This window comes from Lupinus angustifolius, chromosome LG05 (assembly GCF_001865875.1).
Source record: "Lupinus angustifolius cultivar Tanjil chromosome LG05, LupAngTanjil_v1.0, whole genome shotgun sequence".
In the NCBI taxonomy this organism is placed as follows: domain Eukaryota; kingdom Viridiplantae; phylum Streptophyta; class Magnoliopsida; order Fabales; family Fabaceae; genus Lupinus; species Lupinus angustifolius.
Genome location: NC_032013.1, coordinates 5,603,105 through 5,627,474, shown reverse-complemented (window position 1 = coordinate 5,627,474; position 24,370 = coordinate 5,603,105). Strand labels below are relative to the sequence as shown.

General features: G+C 32.8%; 1 protein-coding gene across 2 annotated transcripts; it reads right to left on the bottom strand.

The window, feature by feature from the left end:
- LOC109347571 (zinc finger CCCH domain-containing protein 40-like) lies at positions 10,078 to 23,191 on the bottom strand. Of its 2 annotated transcripts, XR_002107615.1 has the most exons (5): positions 22,959 to 23,191; positions 22,072 to 22,341; positions 20,069 to 20,292; positions 18,160 to 19,133; positions 10,078 to 10,089 (listed from the first exon to the last, which is right to left on the bottom strand). XR_002107615.1 is itself a non-coding variant. In XM_019587489.1 (4 exons), the coding sequence occupies exons 1-4, from the start codon at positions 23,061 to 23,063 to the stop codon at positions 18,272 to 18,274; spliced, it is 1,461 nt and encodes a 486-aa protein (XP_019443034.1). In that variant the 5' UTR covers positions 23,064 to 23,191; the 3' UTR covers positions 18,101 to 18,271. The 2 variants fall into 2 exon arrangements, 1 of the variants encoding a protein (XP_019443034.1); XM_019587489.1 differs by lacking the exon at positions 10,078 to 10,089 and having other exon boundaries at positions 18,101 to 19,133.

Below are 24,370 nucleotides of genomic sequence, written 5' to 3'. Positions count from 1 at the left end.
GTCTTTCTAAAATTCCCAATTTAATATCCTTTTAAGGAGTTTGAACACAACCGATTATGGCCAGCATAAATACTCTAAATAATAAAATCTGACAATTCATATAATATGTTAAGTTAAAGATCAATTTGCTAATAATTGGACTAATTCATGAGCTAAAGTATCAAAAAGATGATATTTGAAGTATGAAAATTTGACACTTATCAATTCTCCCTAACTTAGAACTTTGTTTGTTCTCAAACAAAAGTCCAAGCTAGAATTTTTCAAAAACATGATTAGGTTTTCAAAATAACAAGTTATGCTAAAATGATCATGATATGCAACTCAACTAGGTGATCACTCATCGACGTGATTAGACAAGTTAGAACAATGAATTCAATATCATAAGGCAATGGATGGTGTCCACAAGGAAGGCATATCAAGCTCAAGTGGATAATCAAAATAGAAACTCATCTACAAACAAATCATATGTCATTTAATCAGGAAGTGCATTTTTCTCAAAGTGTTTACCTCATTCTCTTAAGTACTGTATATCTCTCATTAACATGCATTGAACAATTAACAAAGTCAATTTTGGTATTGTCATATAAATCATCATTAGTAGTATGCAACATGGATAATTAAAGTCTAATTTTGGTTGTAATGTGACTGAGCTAAAATGAACATTATTTTTTCTAGATAACAAAGATCATAGTGGGCCAAGAGAGAAATTCAACACATTTTCTAATTTTCATTTATACCCAAATGTATCACAATCAAATCTTTTGTACTACAACCCAACTTTTTACCCTTTTGACTTTACTAGTGTATCATCATTCATCTTTTTCCCCTGTTTTATGAGGTTATGGTTTTTCATTAATGAGATGAATTGATGGTTTACATCACAATTTTACAAAACACTTTTTCTTTCCACTTTTCCACTTTTCCACATACCTTATTCTATCTCCCAAACTTGGATATAACCACAATACACAATAATATATAACAAACTCTCTTATCATTTGACTCTAAATTTCAATGTCATTTCATAATGGTTTTCACTTGAGCATTGTGACTAATCATAAATAAAAGATTTTATGATAAAAATATCTATCTCAGAATACTATGAAATCTTGAAATTTGGAAGCTTGTCTTCTATGTCTTCAAGGTCTTCATCATTTTTCTTATTTTTGTTGATCTTGGTATTCTCATCAAAGTCGTACCAGAGTCAGGAGCAAGATCTTCTTCTCAATCTCCCTTTTTTTATGATAACAAACCAACATCTTCTCGAAAGTTTAAGTTTTCTCACAATGCATACCCGATATGAATTTGACATGTTTTCTTGAGTATACTCCCCCTTTATTTTTGAACATGTGCCCTGAAATATTAAATCCAGAAAATACAAAAACTCCAAATTTTCTCCCCCTTTTGACTTTATCAAATAGAAGGAAATGGTAGGTTTCCATAGGCACAACAATATATACATAGAAAAGGGTACATATATATATATATATATATATATATCTGTGTGTGTGTGCGCGCGCGCGCGCGACTTATATCTAAGCTAATGTCAAAATATATTATATGAACCATAACATGTATATGGTCTAAGATGATGGAATCAATTGAAGCAACATAACATAATAATATTAAGTACAAAAAGGTTCATACAAATACAAGTTAACTAAGTTTAAAATATTACAACCCAAACACAAGTTCATAAACGAAAACATCAAAAGTACAAACAAAAAACAAAAATTCTTAGACAACAATTCTAATACTCTAGCTCGTCACTATCATTATCATTATAAATTCAGCATGGACTTGTTAGTTCTGAATATCATGGGCATCCATCATTGTAGTGAAGAAACCTTGAAGTGATAACAACTCATCATAATCATCTGATTGGTAGACATGACAAAAGATTAGGACGACTCAACATGGAATGTAGAGGGCTGAGGTTCAAGAGGAATATCAGAGGGGTTATCCGTAGGAGCAGTAGTTGATCATTCCGATGTTTGTACAACAAATCAGAAGGGTCTCGAAAGAAGTCCATTTTGTGGATGACATCCACATCCATCTTGCTATCTCTAGTATCAAGTTCGATCATAGACTCCCCAACAGTGGAAATACCAATAAGGTAAGGGGTTGTGTGTACCTCTAAAAGATCACATGTTGCATTATCATTAGAGCCCAGTTTATGGAAATATTATGCTTAATAACATACATTAGTTTAAGTTCCATAACAATAATTTGAGAATGATTGGAAAACTTAGGAACTATAATGTATTTAAGTATATAATGCAACAACCGATCTTCTAAAGTTAGATTTCCAAAATAGAGGATTTCTTGATTTTTCACTATTTCATCCGTAGCCCTTTTCTTATGCTCTTCTATTTCCCTTTTAGAAAATCTACACATAGAAAATAGACATCCTTTCAATCACACTCCTTCCATGAACATTGAAGTCCAAAGCTGACTTCGACATCTATGCATGGTATGCTAAAGCAAACAGAACAAGTCCTCAAGTCTAAGACAATGTCTTTTCCCTTGACTGAGGAATACAATTTATTTTTCCTCATATTCTGGTTGTAATAAAATACTCAAACAAGTTCTGGGTAATAGCCACAATGTTCCTCACATAACACAAACATATTTTGTTGCCCAAGGAGTGTAGGGAAATGAAAATCATCTAACTCAAAAGATTATAACTTACCATACTTAGGAGCAATTAGTGGTATCCTAAGGAAAAATTCTATGAATGTATTGTGTTGCTCCTCGTTTGCAAGAAAATGGGTCAAATCCAAAGGATTAGTCTTTGAATAAGTTTGGTGCTTCTTTTGATAAACATTGATACATTGCTTCTTGGTTCTTGATGAAGAAGCCATGAAATTAAGGTTTTGAGATTTTGGAATTTGGGGTTTTTTGATTTGGTGCTTTAAACTTGAAACAAGTGGTTGGAATGATTTTAGAATAAAATACCATGGTCTTTATTTTGGTTGTATCGATGCTTGACTTTCAACGAAAATTGGTTTCTTTTAGGATATTCAAAGACACTTTCAAAGTTTAAAGCGTCTCCTAGCAAGCACTTGTTTCCCGTCAGTAGTTTGACTCCTGTTTATGAAAGAAAAGAGATATAGTCAACCCTCTTGCTTGCTGGTTTTCTCCCAATATTCTCATCTTTTCCTCCATTGTTTGACAAAGATTTGCTTATAATTTTCTAATTTTACGGTATCACTTTTAAGGGTGAGCAAGACCTGACCTGACCCGTAGACCCGTTTCTACCCGATGACTTAGGGACGGGTCTGACCCGTCCAATAAATAAAAAAAGACACACCCGATTAAAAGGGACAGACCTGTCTTCAAAAAAAGACGGATTCAGGTCTATGTCCTGGTCACCCGACCCGTCTCTTATAGTTATATATCAAGAATAGTTGAATAAGTATATATCAATACCCATTATGTTCAGTCCACATAACTCAAATACCTACAAGCCCACACAACATATTCACACCATTAATCATATGAACCTTATTCCTTAACGTTTTTTGTCCTCTTTTTGTTTCTCATTTTCTTTTGTTCTTTTCTCTGTATAATCCGTTAGCTAGAATTGAAATATCTGCGACATCCGGGTCACAATTTGTATCGATTAAACAAATTGTTGGAATTCCCAAAGTGATACATTCTCGAAGAGCTGTATATTCTTCCTGCTAATCAACAATTATTACAATATCGGGTAACCCCGTCATATATTTAATGCTTCCCTTACCCATTTTCTCATTGTTTAATTCTCCTAGATAGTGAAGGAATACTGCAACGAGAGTGAAGGACATGTGTTTGTGATAGTTTTTAGCTTGAAGGATGCAATTTATGGTTTGTAGTTTATGTACTCATGTATGTGGGATGTAGGTTTTAGTTGAGGTTATATACAAATTGTGATAATTTTGATTGTGCATGCTTAAAGATTTGAGAAAAAAATTCTACGTTTGTCATTTTGTCCTTTTCCAACCTGGACTCGTCCCTATCTTGACTCGTCTTATTTTGGACCCGTCCTTCACGCGTCCCATCCTAATTAGGGACGAGTTCGAGTTCAAAAATTGACCCGATCAATATTTAGGGACGGGTGAGGGACATGCTTAACCCGTCCCAACCTGTCTCATGCTTACCCCTAATCACCTTGTGAAAGCACAAAATTACAATAGCTATAATTCCACCTTCTGATTTTTTGTATCTGTTCCTTGTTCAACATCTTTTCTTTGCGGCATGTAAATCTTGTAAGGAATTTTCAATTTCTTGTTCTTGCTCCATTTATGTACTCAATATACATATCAACTTATGCCATTTCAAAGTATCAACCATTTGGGGATTGCTTATAGCCTTTGAACATGTCAAACTGAATTTCATTGCCTATAACTTTGATCTTCAGTTTTCCATTGTTCATACCTAATCCAAAAACAAATTTTTTTCTATCTAGCCCAAAGGACTAGTTCACTGAGAAATATATACAACAAAAGGATTGAGTTTACAAAAATAGAGAAGTATATAAAACAAAAGATTTAGAAGAATTTAAATAATTACACTTGTTAATGATTAAAAAGTTTCTCTAAACACAATTCACCGGTAAAGACACCAATTTTTTGAAAGGTTAGCTAAACTTCTTTGTGTGAGAATAGTTTCAGTTTCAACAAACAAAATAAATAAAAAATATTTTCTCATATTAACTCTAAAATCTCTTTCAAAATTCAATTGTAGTGTAGTATAGTGACTTGTCAATCCACATGGAATTGTCATAGAAAAGTATGTTTGATTGGTTTGTAGTTACATGAAAAAGGTTTTGAATAAGAAAAGTAAAACCTACATATTTACAATTCAAGAGAGTTAATAATATTTGGAATAATGGAAGTAAAGTTTCTTAACTTTTCAATATCAAAATAATTTTCTTATGCAAGTTATTTTAGTATGCTTCAATCTACTATACATCATTTCCTAACTAACTTGAGGGCAAAGTAGATGATTTTGCAACCTTGTTTAATACACTATCCCTTATTAGTTTAACTTTGGTGAAATGAGTTTGTCACATCTCATTTCGGCTTCCCCAATGCTTGATAGCCTTGAAAATAAGGTGCTTATTTCAGATGATTTGATATGTTAAATGTTCTAATCCAATGTCTTGGCATTAGAATATTTGTTGACTTATACCACAAAATATTTTTGGATCTTCGAAAACATATTTTAGGTGATCAATCTAAAATAAAAATTAGGAGTATATGTAATGAATCAATAAACTAAAACACATAACTTACATGAAGAAATGTTACACCATGGTCCAATCCGAGAGTGATTAGCCACCCAACATAGATGCTTTTGCCTCCAAGTGCTGATCGAAGAACAAGCTCCAAGATCACACTTTCTCTACTCCTATTCCCTCCGATTTTTCTAGGGAAGAAAGTAAAATACCTATGCTATTTGAATGTGTTTCTGAATGAGAAGAAAGAGAAGTGAAGATTGAGTGAGAATTGAATTCTATTATAAATGAGATGATTTGGAATGAAGAGGGAATGGTTCTTTACATAGGAAATGTTGCAACGCGCTAAGCCCCCTTCTAGGATGCTTGGTGCCTATTATGCCCACTTGATCGTGGTTGGCTCATGCTTGGCTAACCTGCTGGAGCTAGGGACCAGCTTAGCTTACTCCTGGATAGTCTAGGCTAGGCTCACCGTATTGTGGGCTAAGCCAAGCAACTTACACACCTAGCTTAGGCAACTAACTTCACATGCATGGTGACACCTCTTGTTTGTCTTAGTTTCTTCGAGACAAGGTAAGCTTCCTTCATGCCCAAACATCTTAGTCAGTGAACATGCTTGGCGCATGAAGTCCTCACGTCTAGCGAGTTGTGCTTGGTTTAATCAAACTTCGTCTTTTTGTGATTGTTGCTTGGATTTTTCTCTTTCCTTAAACAATTGTCGGTATTTTAATCCTTGAAGTTCAAGAAACTTCGGACAAGAGGTGTAGTTTAATATAATACATATTTTATTCAAAAAATGTGTTATAAGTTAGGTTTTAAGCATGTTTAAACAAGATAAGTGGCATAAAAAGTGTTTTAATTAAGGTCATTTTGGCACTAATCAACTACTGCCTTTTTTCCTGACAAGTAAGTTGATACTCTATTTCAAGTAACATGCTACTTTGATTCAAGTAACATGCTACTTTGATTCAAGTAACATGCTACTTTGATTCAAGTAACTTGTTACTTGGTTTTCTAAAAACTTCTTTGTAGGACCTTGTTACTCTTTTTCGTCATTTTAAAACTTTGTAAAACATTCGTAAAAATATTTTCAAGAATATTGTGTGATAGAAAGTAAGAATAATTTATAAAGGTTGGATCTATACTTTAGAGCAATTTAAATTTTATCTATTATCTTGTACGTGCTTTCCACACTTCAAGGTCTTTAACCATTTTGTTATTTTTGTTGATGTTGCTGTCTTTGTAACAACCTAGTCAAGATTAAGGAAAGGCTCTTCTTCACAATGGTTGTCGGGAACAACACACTTGGATATGAGATTTTTTGTTTATTTTCTATTGTCTTTTCAACTAGTGACTAAAGGTATACTTATAGGTAAAATATGAGATTTTATGATAGGGAATATGCCACTTACAAAAGATACAAATAAAAATTACTAACGATCTTTCAATAACTAGTAGGATTCCTAATCTCCTATATAAAAGTAGATAGGATTTATTCATTTTTAAATCAAGAAATAACTCTTAACAACTAGTTGGATTTATTCTTTTAAATCAACACATAACTCTTAATAACCAGTAAGATTTATTCGTTTTAATCAACATAAACTCTTAACAACCAATACGATTTATTCATTTCAAAGATCACTGACTTTTGTAAAATTATGTTTTGGTCCTTTTTTTTCCACTTTATTATAAAATTATTTAAATAGGTTAGACAAAATGAGGTATTCACTCATCCTTCAAATCATATGTTCATGTAGTGCTTGTATCTCTGGGTCTATACAAATCCCTACCTTTTGACATAGTTCATGGTAGGCTTGATGGAGCGAATAGTAAGTTTTTGAATATGAGATATTCACCTAGTCACTATGGACACATTTTTCTAGTTGACACATCTTATTTCCTAATAATTGTTCTACTTCACAAGTAATGTTAATTTGTTGATGAAAAGTATCTTATCCCTCTACGTTTTTTATAGTCCGTCTTTATCTTAGTAGAGTCTTTTAATGGCATGTTTTGGTTATCTTTCCGATTACTTTGAAAATTTTAGCGTAAATGCTCTACTAAACCTATTGACGATGGAGGTTAAATTCCTTTTAATCTTGTGAAAATAAAATAGCAACCTAAGAGGGGGCTTGAATTAGTTTTCCACCAATTTTTTTCTTTTTAAACACTTACCATTAGAATTGCAACGAAAGTAGAAATGTAAAGAACAAACATTGCAGAATTTAAAGAGCAAATGATAGAGAGAATCACACTAAAATATATCCTTATTCACCTTCAACAATTGAAGGCTATTTCCAATCACCTTTAATTGATTCAAGGGATTTTCGCTATTCAATATGAGTATCTATTACAAGTCTTACACTGAGACTCTCTTTTGATCATTCAAATTCCGACAGGAAAACATATCACTTTCTTTTTTTACAATCACACTCACCAAACCCTATGGTGATCTTTGTTTTATGATATAGAAGAAGACTTAAGTAAGCTAAGAATCACTGTACCCAATTTCGTTAATGTATGAATTCATTATAAGAATGCTCAAACTTAATAAAACACTTTGCTTTTTGTTTTTCGGACTTCGAAAGTGCATAAAATATTATTTGAAAAAGTTGTAAAAATTGAATGCACAATTGTGTAAATCAAAATATTGTTTAAGCGTAATTTATTTTTGAGGATTAGGATGATATTTATAGAGTTTAGGAATGTTAAAAAATATATTCTAGGAGGTACAAAATATTTGGGAAGACATTGGTTCTCTTTGGTAGGTGCTGGTTGATTTTCAATTTTGAAAGTGCACTAACAAAACACAATAATAGGTTATTATGTCGTAGTAATCAGTTACTAGACTTTAATATCCAACAAATTAATCAATTACCCACTCACAATAATAAGTTCGTGGCCCTTTTTCCTGATAGGTAATTTGTTACTTTGTTTCAAGTAACTTGTTACTCTGTTTCAAGTAACATTGTTTCAAGTAACATGTTACTTGGTTTTCTAAAAACTGATTTTTAGGAGCTTGTAATTTTTTTCCTTCTTTTAAAACTTTAAAGAAATTGAAAATATATTTTCAATAGAATTGCGTGATACTGAGTAAGTATGCATGACTTTATAAAGGTTAGACCTTGACTACATAGTAATTCAAATCTTATCTATTAGCTTGAGTGTGCTTTCCATACTTTAGGGCCTTTATTCTTTTTCTCCATTTTGTTGATGTTGATGTCTTCATCAAAACCTAGCCAATGTCAAAGAGAGGCTATGTTCAAAGTGTGATTTGATTGGTGAGTGAAAGTTTTGTGTTACGTTTCCTTTAATGAAGCGTTGACTTTAATGACTCAATAGTGGTATATTATTGGGTTTTGTCATATCCATTGGAAAGTGATAATACAATATTATTCTTTAGTTTAAATCTTTAAAGCAATGAAATTTCAATAGATATTTGTTTGTTGTTATGATTGAAACATAAACATGTAAAAAGTAAAAGTAAAGATGAGTATTAAAGCAGTAGGGAATGAAATTGGAATTGGAATTCAATTTTTAACTTTTCGGTAACCGATTGATTTAACTTAAAAATCATGCTTTATGCTTGATTAATCATATCAGTTCTTATCCCTTTTATAGTTATGCCATAAAATAATTATTCAATTTTTTTTCTAATTGTAAATCCCCTGATAGTTAAGAAAGCATTTGTATTTAGCTTGGGTGTTGGTTGACTAATGAACTAAGCTTATTCCTAGAGCTTAGATTCATTTGATGACAAATGTACGATCATATTTGAATGATTAGTTTCCATATAATATACCAAATCGAAAATCATATTTTTGGTGATCAATCTAAAACAAGCATTAAATATAAGATTAAAAATTGAAATAAAGCATAAGAACATAAACATATATTTAGAAATCAAAAGATAAAACATGAGTTAAAGTAGTTACACCTGATTCCAACAAAGGAGGATTAGCTATCTAGTGCCATGGATGTTGTCAAGCTCCAAGTGAAGACTCAAGAAGAGATTTTAGTACTCTCCATGATCTTTCCACTCATATCCTCTCTATCTTTTGTTATTCTTGGTTTCCAAGATTTTTCTTTGGTTGCCAAGATGATATGATACAAATGAGAAAGTGAATGGTCGTTATATAGAATTTTCAAGACGCCCATGCCCTTTTCAAGGTTGCCAAACATCCCATTCCGTTTGCTTCAGGGTTTCCTTTGTGTGCTAGGCCGCCCAACGCCTCAATATCACTTTTAATGCCCCCTTTCTTAGCCAAGTCGGGTTGTGCGACAAGCTGTAGGCTGCAGAGGCGCCTAACGCCTCTTTTCCTCCCTTGGGAGTTTGCTCAACTGCCCAACCCCTCTAAATCATACACAACATGATTTGGACACCAAGCTTGTATTCTTCACATTTTTAAATGAGTTAAGTGGTTTGTCTATTCTCCCGTCTTTAATAATCATTCCCTTTGAATTCTTCAACCTTAATCAAAATTTATGTTTTTTATATGCTTTAATAAAAAAGTGAAGTATTTTTCATTAATTGCACAAATAAGTGCTCTAAAACGTTATAGAAAATATGGTAATTTTAACACTTATCACGATCTTCTTCACAATATCCCTTGTTTTGAATATGAAAAACTACATCTTTGACATTGTGTTCTTGATTGATTCTTACTTGGGGTTTTCCCCCAATCTTGTATATCTCTCATTTTTTAAGACGCAATTGCCCCAAAAAATAAATGAAGCAAGACCAAGCTGTGAAGAAGAGTCTTCTTCTAGGTTTTCATAAAGATATCAATATCAATAGAAAGAAGGAAAAGTTTAAAGACCTTGATATATGGAAAGCACACACAAAGATAAATAATGTTATGTTGCTTTCTAGTATAGGTCTAACCTTTATAAAGTCATTCTTACTTTCTAGCACGCAATACTCTTAAAAATATTTTTTCAAATGTTTTTACAATGTTTTAATAGGATCAAAATCATTTACAAGGTTCTAAAAATGAGTTTTTAGAAAACCAAGTAACATGTTACTTGAAACATAGTAACAAGTTACTTGAAACTTAGTAATATGTTACTTAAAACATAGTAACATGTTACTTGAAAATGTAACAAGTTACCTGTAAGGAAAATCGGACAATAACATATTACTGTACGTGAGTAGTCGATTACTCTGTTGGACATTAAAGTCTTGTAACCTATTACCATAACAAAATAACTAGTTATTGTGTGTTCTTACTATAGTTTCGAATTTGAAACTCAACCAACATCTTCCTAAACGAACTAGTGCCTTCCCAAACATTTTGTACCTCCTGAAATGCACTATGGAACATCTCTAAACTCTATAAATAACATCATAATCCTCTGAACCATAATACAATTGAATCACACTTGAACTTCACTTTCAATTATACTTTTGTGCATTCAATTGTTTACAAGTTTTTCAGACATTTTTTATGCATTTTAAAAGTCTGATAAACTTAAAGCAAGTGTGTTATTAAGTATGATTGTTCTTTTGAAGGATCCACACATCAACCAAATGTGGTTTAGATATCCTTAGACAATATAAGTCTCCTTTGTTCCACTAAATAAAGATCACCATAGGGTTTTGTGAGTGTGCTTGTAAAATAAGAAAGTGGTGTACTTTCTTGTGAGAATTGAATGATCATATGAGAGAGTCATGGCGAGTGATTTATAATTGATACTCAGATTAAATTATGGAAATCCCTTGAATCGAGTAAATAAGATTGGACATCCCTTCAATTGGTGAAGGTGAACCCAGATAGATCTTGGTGGTTCTCTCTATCTCCCACTTTTTACATTCTACAACTTTTGTCTTTAGTGCTTCTCTTACAATTCTGGTTTTAATTTTATAAAAAGAACAAATTGTTTGCAAACGTAATTCACCTCCTCATTTACCTATTTCCTTGTTATTTAGCTCATTACAACCTTATAAGTGAAAACCCATGATTGTCCGAACCTTAGGGAATTTTGGAGCTTTGGAATTATTTTGGGAATGGGTATTAAGTAAAAAAGGGTGCATTATTCTTCAAATCTTGTGGATTCTTGGTTATGTCTTAATGATTGATACAATTGTGTATATAAGGATTCATAAAAAACGAAAAAATCAAAAGAAAAGCAACAAAAAGAGAAACAAAAGTGAATAAAAGGTTGAGTAAGGCAAATAGAATTGGAATTAGAGATTTGTTCTTATTTCGGGGTTGATTTTTGTTTACTTTTTACTTATTCCTCATTGCTCATCTATTCCATTTGGTTTTACCTACATATCCCATATTTATCCTACCTTGTCCTTGGCCCTACTACAACCTAGAAAAGTCATTTTGATCTTTATGTGCATGTGCTTATGATGTTGACGTTAGAGGCTTGTCAAGCCTATGGTTTGTTTGTTTTCATGAAGTGCTTTGAGTGTAAACACTTGGAACCTAAGACACATGAGTGTAAATACTTTAGAGAGCATATCTTATGAGGTTTTATCATTGTTGTAACTCGTCTCTTGGTTTGATTGGTTTCTTGGCATACTTGAATTCACTGGATCATGTTCATGGATATCGTGATTTGATTCTTTCACTCTTGTGTGTTTGATTTTGTCCATTTCATCGTATTTCCTAGATTTCATTGTGAAGTATGTGATTTTCTTAGGTGTTTCATTTTCCAGTTTTTGTGATCTTCTTGCATGACTCACTTTGATCAATATCAGTTACCATAGCCTTATTTTTTGATTTTGCCGAGGAGTGCAAAAGGTTAAGTGTGGGCATATTCGATGAGCCATATATTACACACTATTCATAACCTTCATCTAGCATGATTGATGATTCTTGGTGCCTAATGGACTTTGTTTCACATGGTTTAGTGTTTTTGACTTTATTGGATTAATATTCCTAAAATGAGTTAATTTGAGATTATTTGGCCTTATTAAATCTATTATCATTTTCAGATCATATTTGGTACAAATGGCATTTTGGGCATTATGGAAGTGGAGGATATGTGTTGAAGTGAAAATCGTATTTTTATTTTAGGAGTTTTTTTTTATTTGTAAATTCGGTTTTAGTTTTGGACCAATGTTTTTAGCCCATTTTCGTTCTATGTGTTTTAGAGGGGTTCAATTCGGATTCTCCACTCCAAACGCACACACTCTTCATTCCATCACTTTACATTTTCGTTTTTCCCTCTTTTTGCTCTACTAGGGTTTCTTCATTACGTTTCGGTTTTCACCTCTTCTTCATTTCATTTCGGTTTTGCTTCCATTTCCATGGAAGGCTAAACTTGTAGACTAAATTCCTTTGGTAATGTATCACAACTCTTGAGGTTTTGTTATTAATGTATTTTTGGTTTATTTACTATTGACTTCTCTATCCTATTGTTTGGAAACTGGTTTGTGAGTTTATCTTCGTTAGTGGATTTACTCTCTAGTGCATGAATGCTTAGTTTGTGTGAATTTGTTAATGTTCCATGCTTATGCTAATTTCGCTTAGTTAAAGGCTTAGGCTATGAAATTGTGCAAATTAGGAAGATGGTGTTTGGAATCTGAAATTAATCTTTTGAAACCGATGATTGAGTTGTGAACAAACGAACCAAAGGGATTTAGCCGTTTTATTACATTGCTTAACTACTGTTTCTGAATTTGATTTATGTTCATATTATCCAACAACAAAAACCCCCTTGCGTGTGAGTAAAAGGTGTTTGAAGCTTTGCTTGAAAGATAATCATTGGGAAACGACCTAGGAGTCACTTCCTAGTTGTGTAGTTTTTAATTGTTATACTATTTGCCTCGGGTACGGCCTCGATCAATACTACATAACTTAATTCGCTCATTTTCAATAATTTGTAACTAAATTACTTAAATATCTGCATTTTAACCAAGTACACAATATCCTGATGTGTGCAACTTTATATACATTTGTCTCACTTAGCCAACGCATAAGAAATCTACTATATATCTTTAATTTTAAAATTATTTCCTAAAACATTGCACCCACTAATGTTCTTTGAATTGCATACCTAATGAGTATAAGACTCTTACTTATTTTAAAATTCTCATTCCTTATTGTTCCTTTTATCCTTAATGGAACTTCCTTAAAATTAATGTGTTGTTTCGTTCTAAAGTGCAAGGTCTACAACCATACATTCGATAACAAACACAATGTTCTCTCCTTAATTCTTAAAGTTGGTGCAATTTAGAAGACTATAGAAAAGGTATGTACACACATTATAAGACCAGAGAAATCAATATAACAAAGAAAAAACAAATTGCAATCATTTTTGCTATTAAACTCACAATTAACTTGAAGTCTTAAATTCAAATATCGATATGACACATCACGAGTTACCTAACACAATATTAATATTTAGTCTTTGAACAAAAATATTAACTTGTAAGTGGTACACTTAATGTACTAATCAAATTTTGACAATCATTCTTGTCCAACAATAAGTATTTCTTTGGCCGAATTATTATTCACATGAAAATACATATGATTATCACATATTTATTACCACAAATATGTTTCTAATTTTGGCCAAATAATAATCTTCCTTTGGGTCGATCATTATTCGCATAAAACTGCAAACATACAATAATGATACTCTTATTTTAATGGTCAAACATTGATCATAATGCATGTCAAATAATAAACCATTCTTTGGACTGATTTATCATTCACATATACAACCTTATAATTATCACATGTTTTTCATCACATGCATGTATATAATCCAGCCAAATAATAATCTTCCTTTGGGTCGATTAACATTCACATGAATACATATACACGAATGTTCCATATTTATTATGAACAATCTATATAAGAGAAGTCACTATGATGACTTCTTGTTTAATAGGTTCACTTAAAATGTCAAATAATTTTTAGTAAAAAAGATCCATATACTTGAATTTGATTGAACACTTAATCCAAAATATATCTTATATAAATAGATATTTTGGAGACCGAAATGCATTATGACAATGTAACCTAGTGGCAATCCTGATTTGCAGCCACTGACATCCCCATATTCACTTTATGTACAATTTTGGAAGTTTTAATTCTAACAAAGTTATCCCATTAAAAATAAAACAGAAAATATTTCCCTTTAGGATTCAAAACCGAATAGGGTGTAACAACCACCAAACCAAGTGGGGTGTTGGTTAAATGAATGAAATAACATAATGGATTAATTTCATAACTTCACACTCGATCGAAGGATTCAATAAACAAAAGTGAAACCAAACACAACAATAAATCACCAACTGTTGTAAAACCATTTGAGAATTAAATTCCAAAATAGGGGACAGGGTTGGTGCATGCAACCCCAATCCTTTTAAGAGTAGATCCCAAAGAATGCACCCAACAACCAACAACTGTGAACAAAAATATTTTAATATATTCTACAAATTATTTCTATAGATAGAACACAAATTGGCTATAGTTAATGCAAATGGGTTTCGAACTTGAATCAATTAACTTAATGGTTCAACCCCAAACAACGCAACCAACCACAAACTCAATAAATTATACTTGTAAAGTAATAGAATTGTGCACTCAGTTAATGACAAACCTACGACCAAAACTTTTAACATGGACATTCCCCAACTAGTCTACAAAATTATATTTCGTTTCTATGTCCAATCATAAAATGAATTTGGAGAATATATTATAGTGATTGCCTTGTCATGATGTTGCATCCATTTGACCACCCGTAAGTTGGTTTGGTTCCAACTCACCACTATCCATTATATATATATATATAAGTGTCTGAATAAAAAAACTGAAGTTGTACTAAATATGAAGTGGGGTGAGAATTGAACAGGAATAATAGAATGTTGCAACTCTTGAACCACATAACCAAATGACATATTACTTAAGTATATGAACTATAACATGTCTAAACGAAAATAACATAGTCATTCTACATGATCATTAGCATTATGTAAATATATCAAATTCAACATGTGTGGCCTTCTATTTGGTGATGCCATACCATGCAAACTTCATGCAGATCATGTAATTATATATGCATGTAAATATATTTTAATATTTATATATTAAAACAAGTTCTATATCATGGATAGTGATAGCAAAACCATAAACACTCTATTCTCAAAAAGAATATGTAACCATAAAACTTATTTCCTAATAAATTAATACGAAAAAACTTAATAATAGACTTTTATTTGTGTGAGAGACTTTATGTTTAACGATGCATGGATGTACACAATGTATTTCTACACGGAGATCTCCATTATGAAGTGTTCATTCGTCTGTCTCCTAGTTTTTCCATTTCCAACAAAAACATGGTGTGTAAACTTTGAAAATCATTATTCAGCTTAAAACAAGCTCTGCATTGTTGGTTTACTAAATTGTCTCATGCACTTGTATCTTATGGATTTAAGCAATCATGTCTTGATTATTATCTGTTCATCTTGCATCAAAAAGGGGGTTCAAGTTGTTGTTCTTGTTTATGTTAACGATCTAATCATTGTCGGTAATGATTCCTCATCCATCAAATGGTTTAAAACCTATCTCAACGAATGCTTCCACATGAAAGATCTTGGCACATTGAAGTATTTTTTGGGTATTGAGGTTGCTCGCAATCCTACAGGTATTTTTCTCTATCAGCGTAAGTACACGCTCCATATTATTTCTGAAGTTGGGCTCCTCAGTGCTAAACCTACAGGCACCCCATTAGAAAAAAATCATTGTATGTCTCTTGCTACAGGAACTTTTCTTGTCAACCTTGAACGTTATCGTCGATTGGTTGGACAATTGATTTATCAGTTCATGTAGGAACCACGAATTAAGCATTGGGAAGTTGACCTCAGAGTGGTTCGATTTCTCAAGGGAAATCATGGTCAAGGCATATTGTTTTCTCGAAACTGTGATCTCCAACTTCATGGATAGTGCGACTCCGAGTGGGCTAGTTCTCTTCTTACATGCTGCTTCGTTACTGGTTGGCTGGTCCAATTTGGTCAATCCCCTATCTCTTGGAAAACAAAGAAACAACACACTATTTCTCGATCGCCGGTTGAAGCTGAATATCAGTCCATGACAACTACTACATGCGAGCAAAAATGGTTAAAAGGGATTATTTCCAATCATGGCATCGCTCATACCAAACCTATGATTCTTCACTCTAGTAGTCAAGTGGCTTGCACATCGCTAAAAATCCAGTATTTCATGAACGCACCAAGCATATAGAAGTTGATTTTCATTTTTTTCGTAATGAAGTCCTCCACCACAATATTCTTCCAACCTATGTCTCTACTACTGCTCAACTCGCACATACCTTCACCAAAGCTTGGGAAAATCACAATTTGAATCCTTCCTGGCCGAGTTGGGCATTCTAAATCTTCATGCTCCCACTTGAGGGGGTAATGCGGTAATAACAATCCAAATTCATGTAAACAGATTTGTTTAGATTGATTAGGTTATTATTATCTTAAAATCAAATCTGAATGTGATACGTAAACAGATTTATTTACATTGATTAGGTTGTTATTATCCTAAAATCAAATTTGAATGTGATATGCAAACATATTTGTTTATATTTTAGGAGCAATTTTTCTGTATATAAACAATACAGTATTGAATAATAAAAACATCTGAATTCATTTATTTACATTATGTTGTTTGCTATGTAATCGGGTCCCATTATTTCTAAAGAGGTTTATGTTTAAGTTTCATGAGTTTTGGAAACCATTTGACTTATTAAAGAGTGCCTACTTTTCTAAACACTAGTCAACTTGAAAGCTACTTGAAATTGTTGTCATTTTAAGTCTTTGATGATATTTATAGTATATGTGATTATTATGATGCCTTAAACTTCTTGTTGAAATGTTGTCTGATTTCTTTTGGTAACTTTTGTCATGACTGGGATGATGAGAAATCATGTTTGGCTTTATTAGGAAATAGCCGAAATTTGTTGTTTATGCCTCAAAAAGGTTAAAGACAAACTTTTGTTCAAAAATCAATTTTGGTTGAGCTAATGACCAAATTGGACCATGTTGTCAAGAATCATTAGTAGATTAGCACAAGCGAGAATCTATTTTATATGAACTTATGTAAAGAACGAAAGAATAAATTGTTAATTTAAAAAGTATTGATGATTTCCTCATGTAAGATGATGCTTATGTGTTTAATTGATGAATTGAAAATATTGGAATGACATGATATAGAATCTGTTATCTAAAATAAGGTCAATATCGTTAGGAAAAAATTTAGAAGAAAATATAAGATAAGTCGTAAAATATTTATTAGAGATTTTGGAAAACTTATTTATAAGCCACATTTGTTGTTGTTTTTAGTGGTTGGTCATCTTTATCATATATCAATATCTTCAATCCCTTTTTGTTTTGAACTCTTGAAATAGATACGTACAATTGACCTTGAGATTTATTTATCGTCATAGTATATGAAACAATGATAAGGAATTGTCTTCAGATAAGTTTGAATGGTCGTAGACATTGTGATGGAGACATTGGCATCGACATCCAGAGAATATATAATATTTCCAATATTTTTACCTGACATGATATTTGCTTCAAGTACATGATTTGTCATTTTACAAATAATCAGTCTTGTATTGTTATATGATCATTCAGATTGGTCTAAATTCATCAATAACATTATTGGAGTTCCAATTTTCAACTTGATCTTCTGATTGGAAAGACCAGAGATTGAAAGTGAGTTTAGAAATTTTAGAGTTAGTATGTTGAATGCTTCACTTTCAATAGTATCAAACATATCAATTGAAACTGTATTCCTTTTTCCTCCCCTATAGTTAAAGATTTATTAGTATAACTTTAAATTATATAGAATGTAGGAAAAAATGAAACTGAAAGCAATATTTTACCTGGAATTATACTCAATTTGTAATTCAAGTTACAAAGGTTCAAGGCACAAGATAAATCAATATTAAACTAGTCTTACAATAGTAAATTGACTGCCTGAGCCAAAATATCTTCCTGTCAGCATGGTCCTTTTAAGGATAAACTTCGCGCAAAAATTAAACAGAGCTAGTAATATTAGTTTATGGGCAACTTCACTGCTGCTGTGACCCTGATGTCGGCGTTCCAGCCTCCACCGGGGCAGAGCCACCCTGACCGGACCCTGCCTGTGAAGACCCTGGCTGCATAGAATGCTGATAGGGATGATTTATAGCTGGTGGTTGGGATGGAGGCATCGGAGCATTATATGGTGGTGGTGGTGGGTACAGTTGTTGATAAGGGGGAACTTGTGGCATATGGCCATATGGAGGATGATACTGATGATGATATTGGCCTGGCGGTGGGGGCATCATTGGATGGGCATAATGTTGCATTTGCTGCCTCTCCAGACCGGGTTTGTTCTCCCCTGACCCAGAGGGTCCCCCGGGAGGACCCTCTTGAGATGTAACAAGAGCACCCATTCTTTGAGGATCCATGGATGGGTAATAGCTTCTTTCCGGTTGAGGAGGTGGATTGCCATAGTAAACTATGCCTTGGTTCTGGTCCTGGCTCTGCTGCTGTGATATAACTGCTCGAGGCAACAACCCACTATGAGCCACAGATGCCTGTTGCCTTGCTTGATCGGAGGCATCCAGTTCAGGTTTAGCCGACTGAGGCCTGCCCCACATCAGCTTTAGCCTTAGGCCCTTGATAACCAGTTTGTTGGAGAGTTCTTCAGCTGCCTTTTCGGCGCCTTCTCTGGTTGTATAGGTCACAAAAGCACAAGCCCGCTGGAGAACCATTTTGATGGATTCGATTTCACCATGGGCATAGAAGTTATCTCGCAAATCCTGCTCAGTGACCCTTGCATCAAGTCCACCAACATAAAGAGTTTTAATGCTCTCATCCTCGGGAGCCTCCAGAGAGGACATCTCTCCTGCCTTGCCAAGTAGCTTTAATGCCACTGGATCATTCACCCTGCAAGTTTAAAAACATGATCAACAATTTTTTTTAAAGTTAAAAAGTTAAAAACATGAAGCCATATTAAAAATATTACCAACAAAAGTAAAATATCACCAGCAACTACAGTCACTATGAAGTTGAGCAGAAAATTAAAATTGAGGACATGGGTTTATATGAGATCGGAATTTGGATAACTGCAGTATCCATGACAGATTAAAAAACTAGAAACCAGAAGGTTATCCTCACAATAAGTTTGAAACATCTTATGGCTATTGATACTCTGCTACATCATTCTTGGATGCTAGGATAGAAGGTTTCATAATTTAAAGGCATATTCCCTTATCCATGTTAAAAAAACTCTCTTCTACAGATTAACATGTGCAGCGCAAATAGCAAAGCAGAACAATTTGTTACTAAGAGTATGCAAAATTGCAGGCTAAATAAGAATCATGCACACAAGGCAGGCTTTTCATTTCATTGAAAACAAAAAAATGCGTGATTTTACCAACATCAGGAAAGTAGTAATGAGCCTACATGCAAGTAAATGCCTGCTAGTAACTTGGTAATCAAGAAATTTCCCAACTTTGAAACCTCAAATGTTAGTGTCAAATGTGGTCAGACGATAAAAGAATCCATATAGCTACCCAACTAAACTTGACTGGTGTTGTCTGAAAGACAAACCCTAGGGGCATAACTATTGCATGACTTCAAATGTTAGAACAAACTGCTAACGTTGAATCATGGTTACACAGCAAGCCATCATCATGGGCCTCACGACAGGACATCATGCACAACAACCACAAAAATGAAAAATACTTTGTAGCTGCCTAGTGCCACCAAGGACATTATATGACCAAACTAAATTGGCAGAAATAAGCAATTGAATTGAAAAGAGAACAGGTAAGAAAAACCCATAACCAAATCAAGAAGTTATTAATAACAGTACATACCCATAATAACGATCTTTGATATTTTGTTGAGACAACTCCCCAGTTACTGGCATCTCATGCCTATAAGGGCACTCAGCTCCTCTAGTACACTCACCCCTTATGTAGAAACTGCAAACATGTGCTCGGTTTCTTTTGTAATATGGTGTTGTCCTTTGAAGCTTCAGAATAGTATCATTTGGGTGTGCTTTACCATAAGAAGACTCATAATCTATACCAGCTCTAGCCTGTACCACATAGTAAAAAAATCATCGTGAAGTAATGACCAAAGCCAACTTAGTAAAAATTAGTTCAGAAATTTAAAAACATGGTTAAAAGGATTTAAAATAGAAAGCATAAATATGAAAATTAAGTAGCTTGTGCCAAACAAAAATATGAAAATCAGAGTACATTCAGGTTATGAGCAAGTTCAAAGATCAAGCTAAGTTATCAGCAGAGATGGTCATCAATTATCCAAAAACATGAAGATGCAATCGAAATGATGATAGACACTGGTTAGTAGGGAAATAATTTCTAGTCTATAAAGAAACAATTGAGGGGGAGCTGTAGACACAAAATATGACCTAAACTGTTGTTCTTTAGTTCAGCCAAAAAGAAAACAATCTTCAATAACTTTTCAGTTGAGATAACACTTGGTCAAAAACCGAGTTTTTTTTCATCTAACCCGTCACCAAAAATTGAAGATAAACTACAAAAGCAAGATAAAGGGACAGATTAATGTTCGATGAGCCCAGGTCTCGAGACAATTTTTTATTGTAAGCGTTATTTTTTTTTATAGACACAAATAGGCTAAATATTTGTGGCAATGAGCAATTTATGTCAAAGAAGCAAGAGTCGGCAGCTCAATCATCCAATGAGCAGAGCATGTCATATTAGCAAGTGCAACTACTCCAAAATAATTTTTAGTGGCCCATGGATGGGGCTCCCACCTGGTGGGCCTGGAGAGGGCAAATGTACGAAGTCTTACACCCACAAGTAGTCAAAAATATACAACAACCAAGCCTTAATCTCACTACGTGGGGAACTAGTCAAAAATATGATTAAAGAAAATATTCAAAGGCATGGGAGAGCAACAGGACGATCCAATTGAAATAACATGTGCATTTGATTGGAGTGAAATAGACACATTTTTAAGGGCTGGTTTCCACCAGGTTAAACTTTTGGACAGGATCATGTTCATAGCTTCTCTTTGGTACTCTGCTAATGGTTGTTTCATGGGAGATACCATTACCGGAGAGAGAGCAAGTGGACACACTTGTTACATTCAGTACTGTTTCTTTTTGCTTGTTATCCTTGCATTTTTCAGAGAATATTTCATCCTTCCCATAGTTGTTGCACTTCACTTCTTTTGACTAACTCAATCTAGTAAAACATTTTTTATTAAAAAAAGTTGTATCTGATATCAACATGCATATCAGGATGTGTATAATCTGTAGGCACCAAATTTACTAAAACAATGCTTCGTGATAGTGGATTTTTAAGATATGAAACAATCCAAGCTATTGTGGTTCAAGCAATAAAATTTCAGTAACCACAGTCAGTAGGTGACACTCATCATAGTATCATAAGTAGATCTATCAAGCACATCCAAGCATCTTGCACATGGCAAAGGCATGTGTATTAGAAGTTTCAATAACATGAATGATTTTTTTTTCGGGCACGCAGTGCACGAGACTCCCACCTAATGGGGTGGTTTGGAGAGGGTACATGTACGCAATCTTACCCTACAGACGGAGAGATTGTTTCCAAGATGTAAACCTGTTACGTTTTTGTGTATCTAACCAAGAACCTTACCGTTGCACCAAGACTCACCCAATAACAAAAATGAAATATCAAATATTCAATTAGTCATGCTCATAGTACACTTTATATGCAAATTGAAAGAACAACCATAAGCTTAGAGGCAAACAATTTGCATACAGCAATACACCACTATTTTCACTAACTTTAATTATTATGTTTAATTATCATTGGCTATTAGTAAGTTTTATTATAAGAAAATATACCTTGCGATCATGCTCTTCTGCAAAATACTCCCTATTAACATCACTCTTGGGAATAGCATCATTAGAATCAATACTGAGAGCTGTATCACGGACTTGTACCGGTAGTCCATATTCAAGATCCAGAAGGCACACCTGACAAACATTTTTCAATTTGCTACATGTCTGGCAGATCTCAGACTTCTTATATCTTGCATCCCGGCCAGGTCTCCATCTAAAAACAGTAAAAGGCCGTGTACAAATCTTGCACTCTTTGTCATACTCTGCTTTTGTCTGCATCCAAAGATAAAGATAACAAAGCAATTATAAAAACAATTGAATTTCACTGTTTCATATAAATGAAACAAACTGAAATATGAATTATTAACCGTGCATATTTATAGTTTCCCTGAACACATAGTATTATATAGTGCAATAGGAAATCATGATAGAATGGGAGTCTCCTGAAATTAGTAAATCTGGTCTTCCACACAGCAACAATCAAGCCTTACTCCTACTAGGTTAAGTCGGTTACATGGATCAAAAAATCTGTCAAAATGCTTTATTATAAATTACGTCTATTAACAAAACATTAATCTCTAAATTTTTCATAATGATTTTTCTTGGCCTCCCTCTTTCTCCAAATATTGGACTAACCTCCATTCGGTCTACTCTTCTTAATGGGGCTTCTAGCAATCTCCTCCACATGTGCCCAAAACAGTAAGACATGATTCTGCCATCTTTTTTATAATAGGTGATATCCTAATTCTATCTTTTCTAGTGTGTTCACTCACGTAATATTCTCATCTCTGAGTGGCCAAATATTAATCACTTTAGAGACGTATAGATGAGTATTATATGAAACGCAATGGGACGTGTGAAAAAGCAGAAGTGCGGTAGGAAAGACAAACCATTCGAACATAGGGACTGTCACCGAGGCAGGATTCGCAGATGATGGGGAAATCGGAGCGCTCCCATCCGTCGGCTTCGTGATCTCTCAGCAGCCGATGCGCCATGATTCAGAGATGCTTTGTTTGTGGTCAAGTAGTGGGTGCGTAAGATGAGAACGAAGATAGGGAAACAACAAAAAAACGCTGGGTATTCTTGTTTCACTCGATTGTGTTTGTGCTGTGCATCCCGATTATTTTTCAAAAAGATTAATTACATTTTTCTTAAAGATAAAATGTAGTTTTCTTCCTCTAACTTTCTCAAATGTGGATTTTAGTCTCCTTAATTTCTAATGTGAAATTTTCATTATTTAACTTATATAAATCCACTAAAATACTATTTTATTAATTTTTTATCCAAAACCCTAATAATGTTTTCATCCAAAACCTTATTCTATTTTTATTGTTCTTACGATTTTTATATTTATTATTAATTCTTTAACTTTTATGTTGTGTAAGAAGTGTCATCTTTCAATACATATTCCTAACAAAAATTAAATAATTTATGTAGTGACACTCTTATTTTCTAGAATTGAATTTAAAATACATGTTAATCTTTATGCATCTTAATGAAGAATTAGTACATGCAAGATGAACAATAAAGGAAATGAGGAAATAACATTATATTGAACACTAAATTGTTATTTATTTTTCTTTTCAAATTTATAGTTTGTCTAATAATAATACTACCTAACTTATATGTGATTATATTAATTTGATAATATATTTTTCTTAAAACAAATAAAATTTTGTTTTATTTAATCAATTATGTACTTTTATTTACAATTTTTTATTATTTAAACATATTTTTATGAATACCTAATTTTTATTAAATTTGATAATATGGCAATGAATTATGCATATTTAAAAATATTAATGATTAAAATTTTATTTTATAATTTTAGGTGTCATTTGGAACTAACACACATGATGTTACACTAGACAATATCTATTGCATAGTATATATTCAATTCTAGGAGATAGGGTTGTCATTCTACAAGGTATTAGATTGTTATTATTTATAGTTGCATGGTGTGTTTTGTCAAATTCTTATTTTATGGTGTCAAATATTTAAGTTTTATATATTTTATTTTGAAGAATTCGAATATATATTTTTGTTGAGTTACTTTATATTATAATTTTTTATTTAGATGTACTTTATATTATTATTTTTCTCATTTCTTTTTATATTAAATGTGCTTTATATTATAATTTTTTATTTTATTATAATGTTAAAAATTTAAGGTAAAAGATGTGATTAATATATTGATGGTGGTTATATATGATTATATGGATTTTTTAAATTAGAAAGTGTTAAGGGTAAAATAGGAAAGTAAAAATTATAACATAATAATAATTATATCATGTTTTGTTTT

Bases quoted from the DNA above. Each gene is read 5' to 3' on its own strand.
- LOC109347571 (XM_019587489.1), bottom strand. From the start codon at position 23,063: ATGGCGCATCGGCTGCTGAGAGATCACGAAGCCGACGGATGGGAGCGC. The intron at 22,342-22,958 runs GTTTGTCTTTCC...CTTTGGATGCAG, and splicing joins ACAGTCCCTATGTTCGAATG to ACAAAAGCAGAGTATGACAA. The intron at 19,134-20,068 runs GTATGTACTGTT...TTAAACTTGCAG, and splicing joins ATCAAAGATCGTTATTATGG to GGTGAATGATCCAGTGGCAT.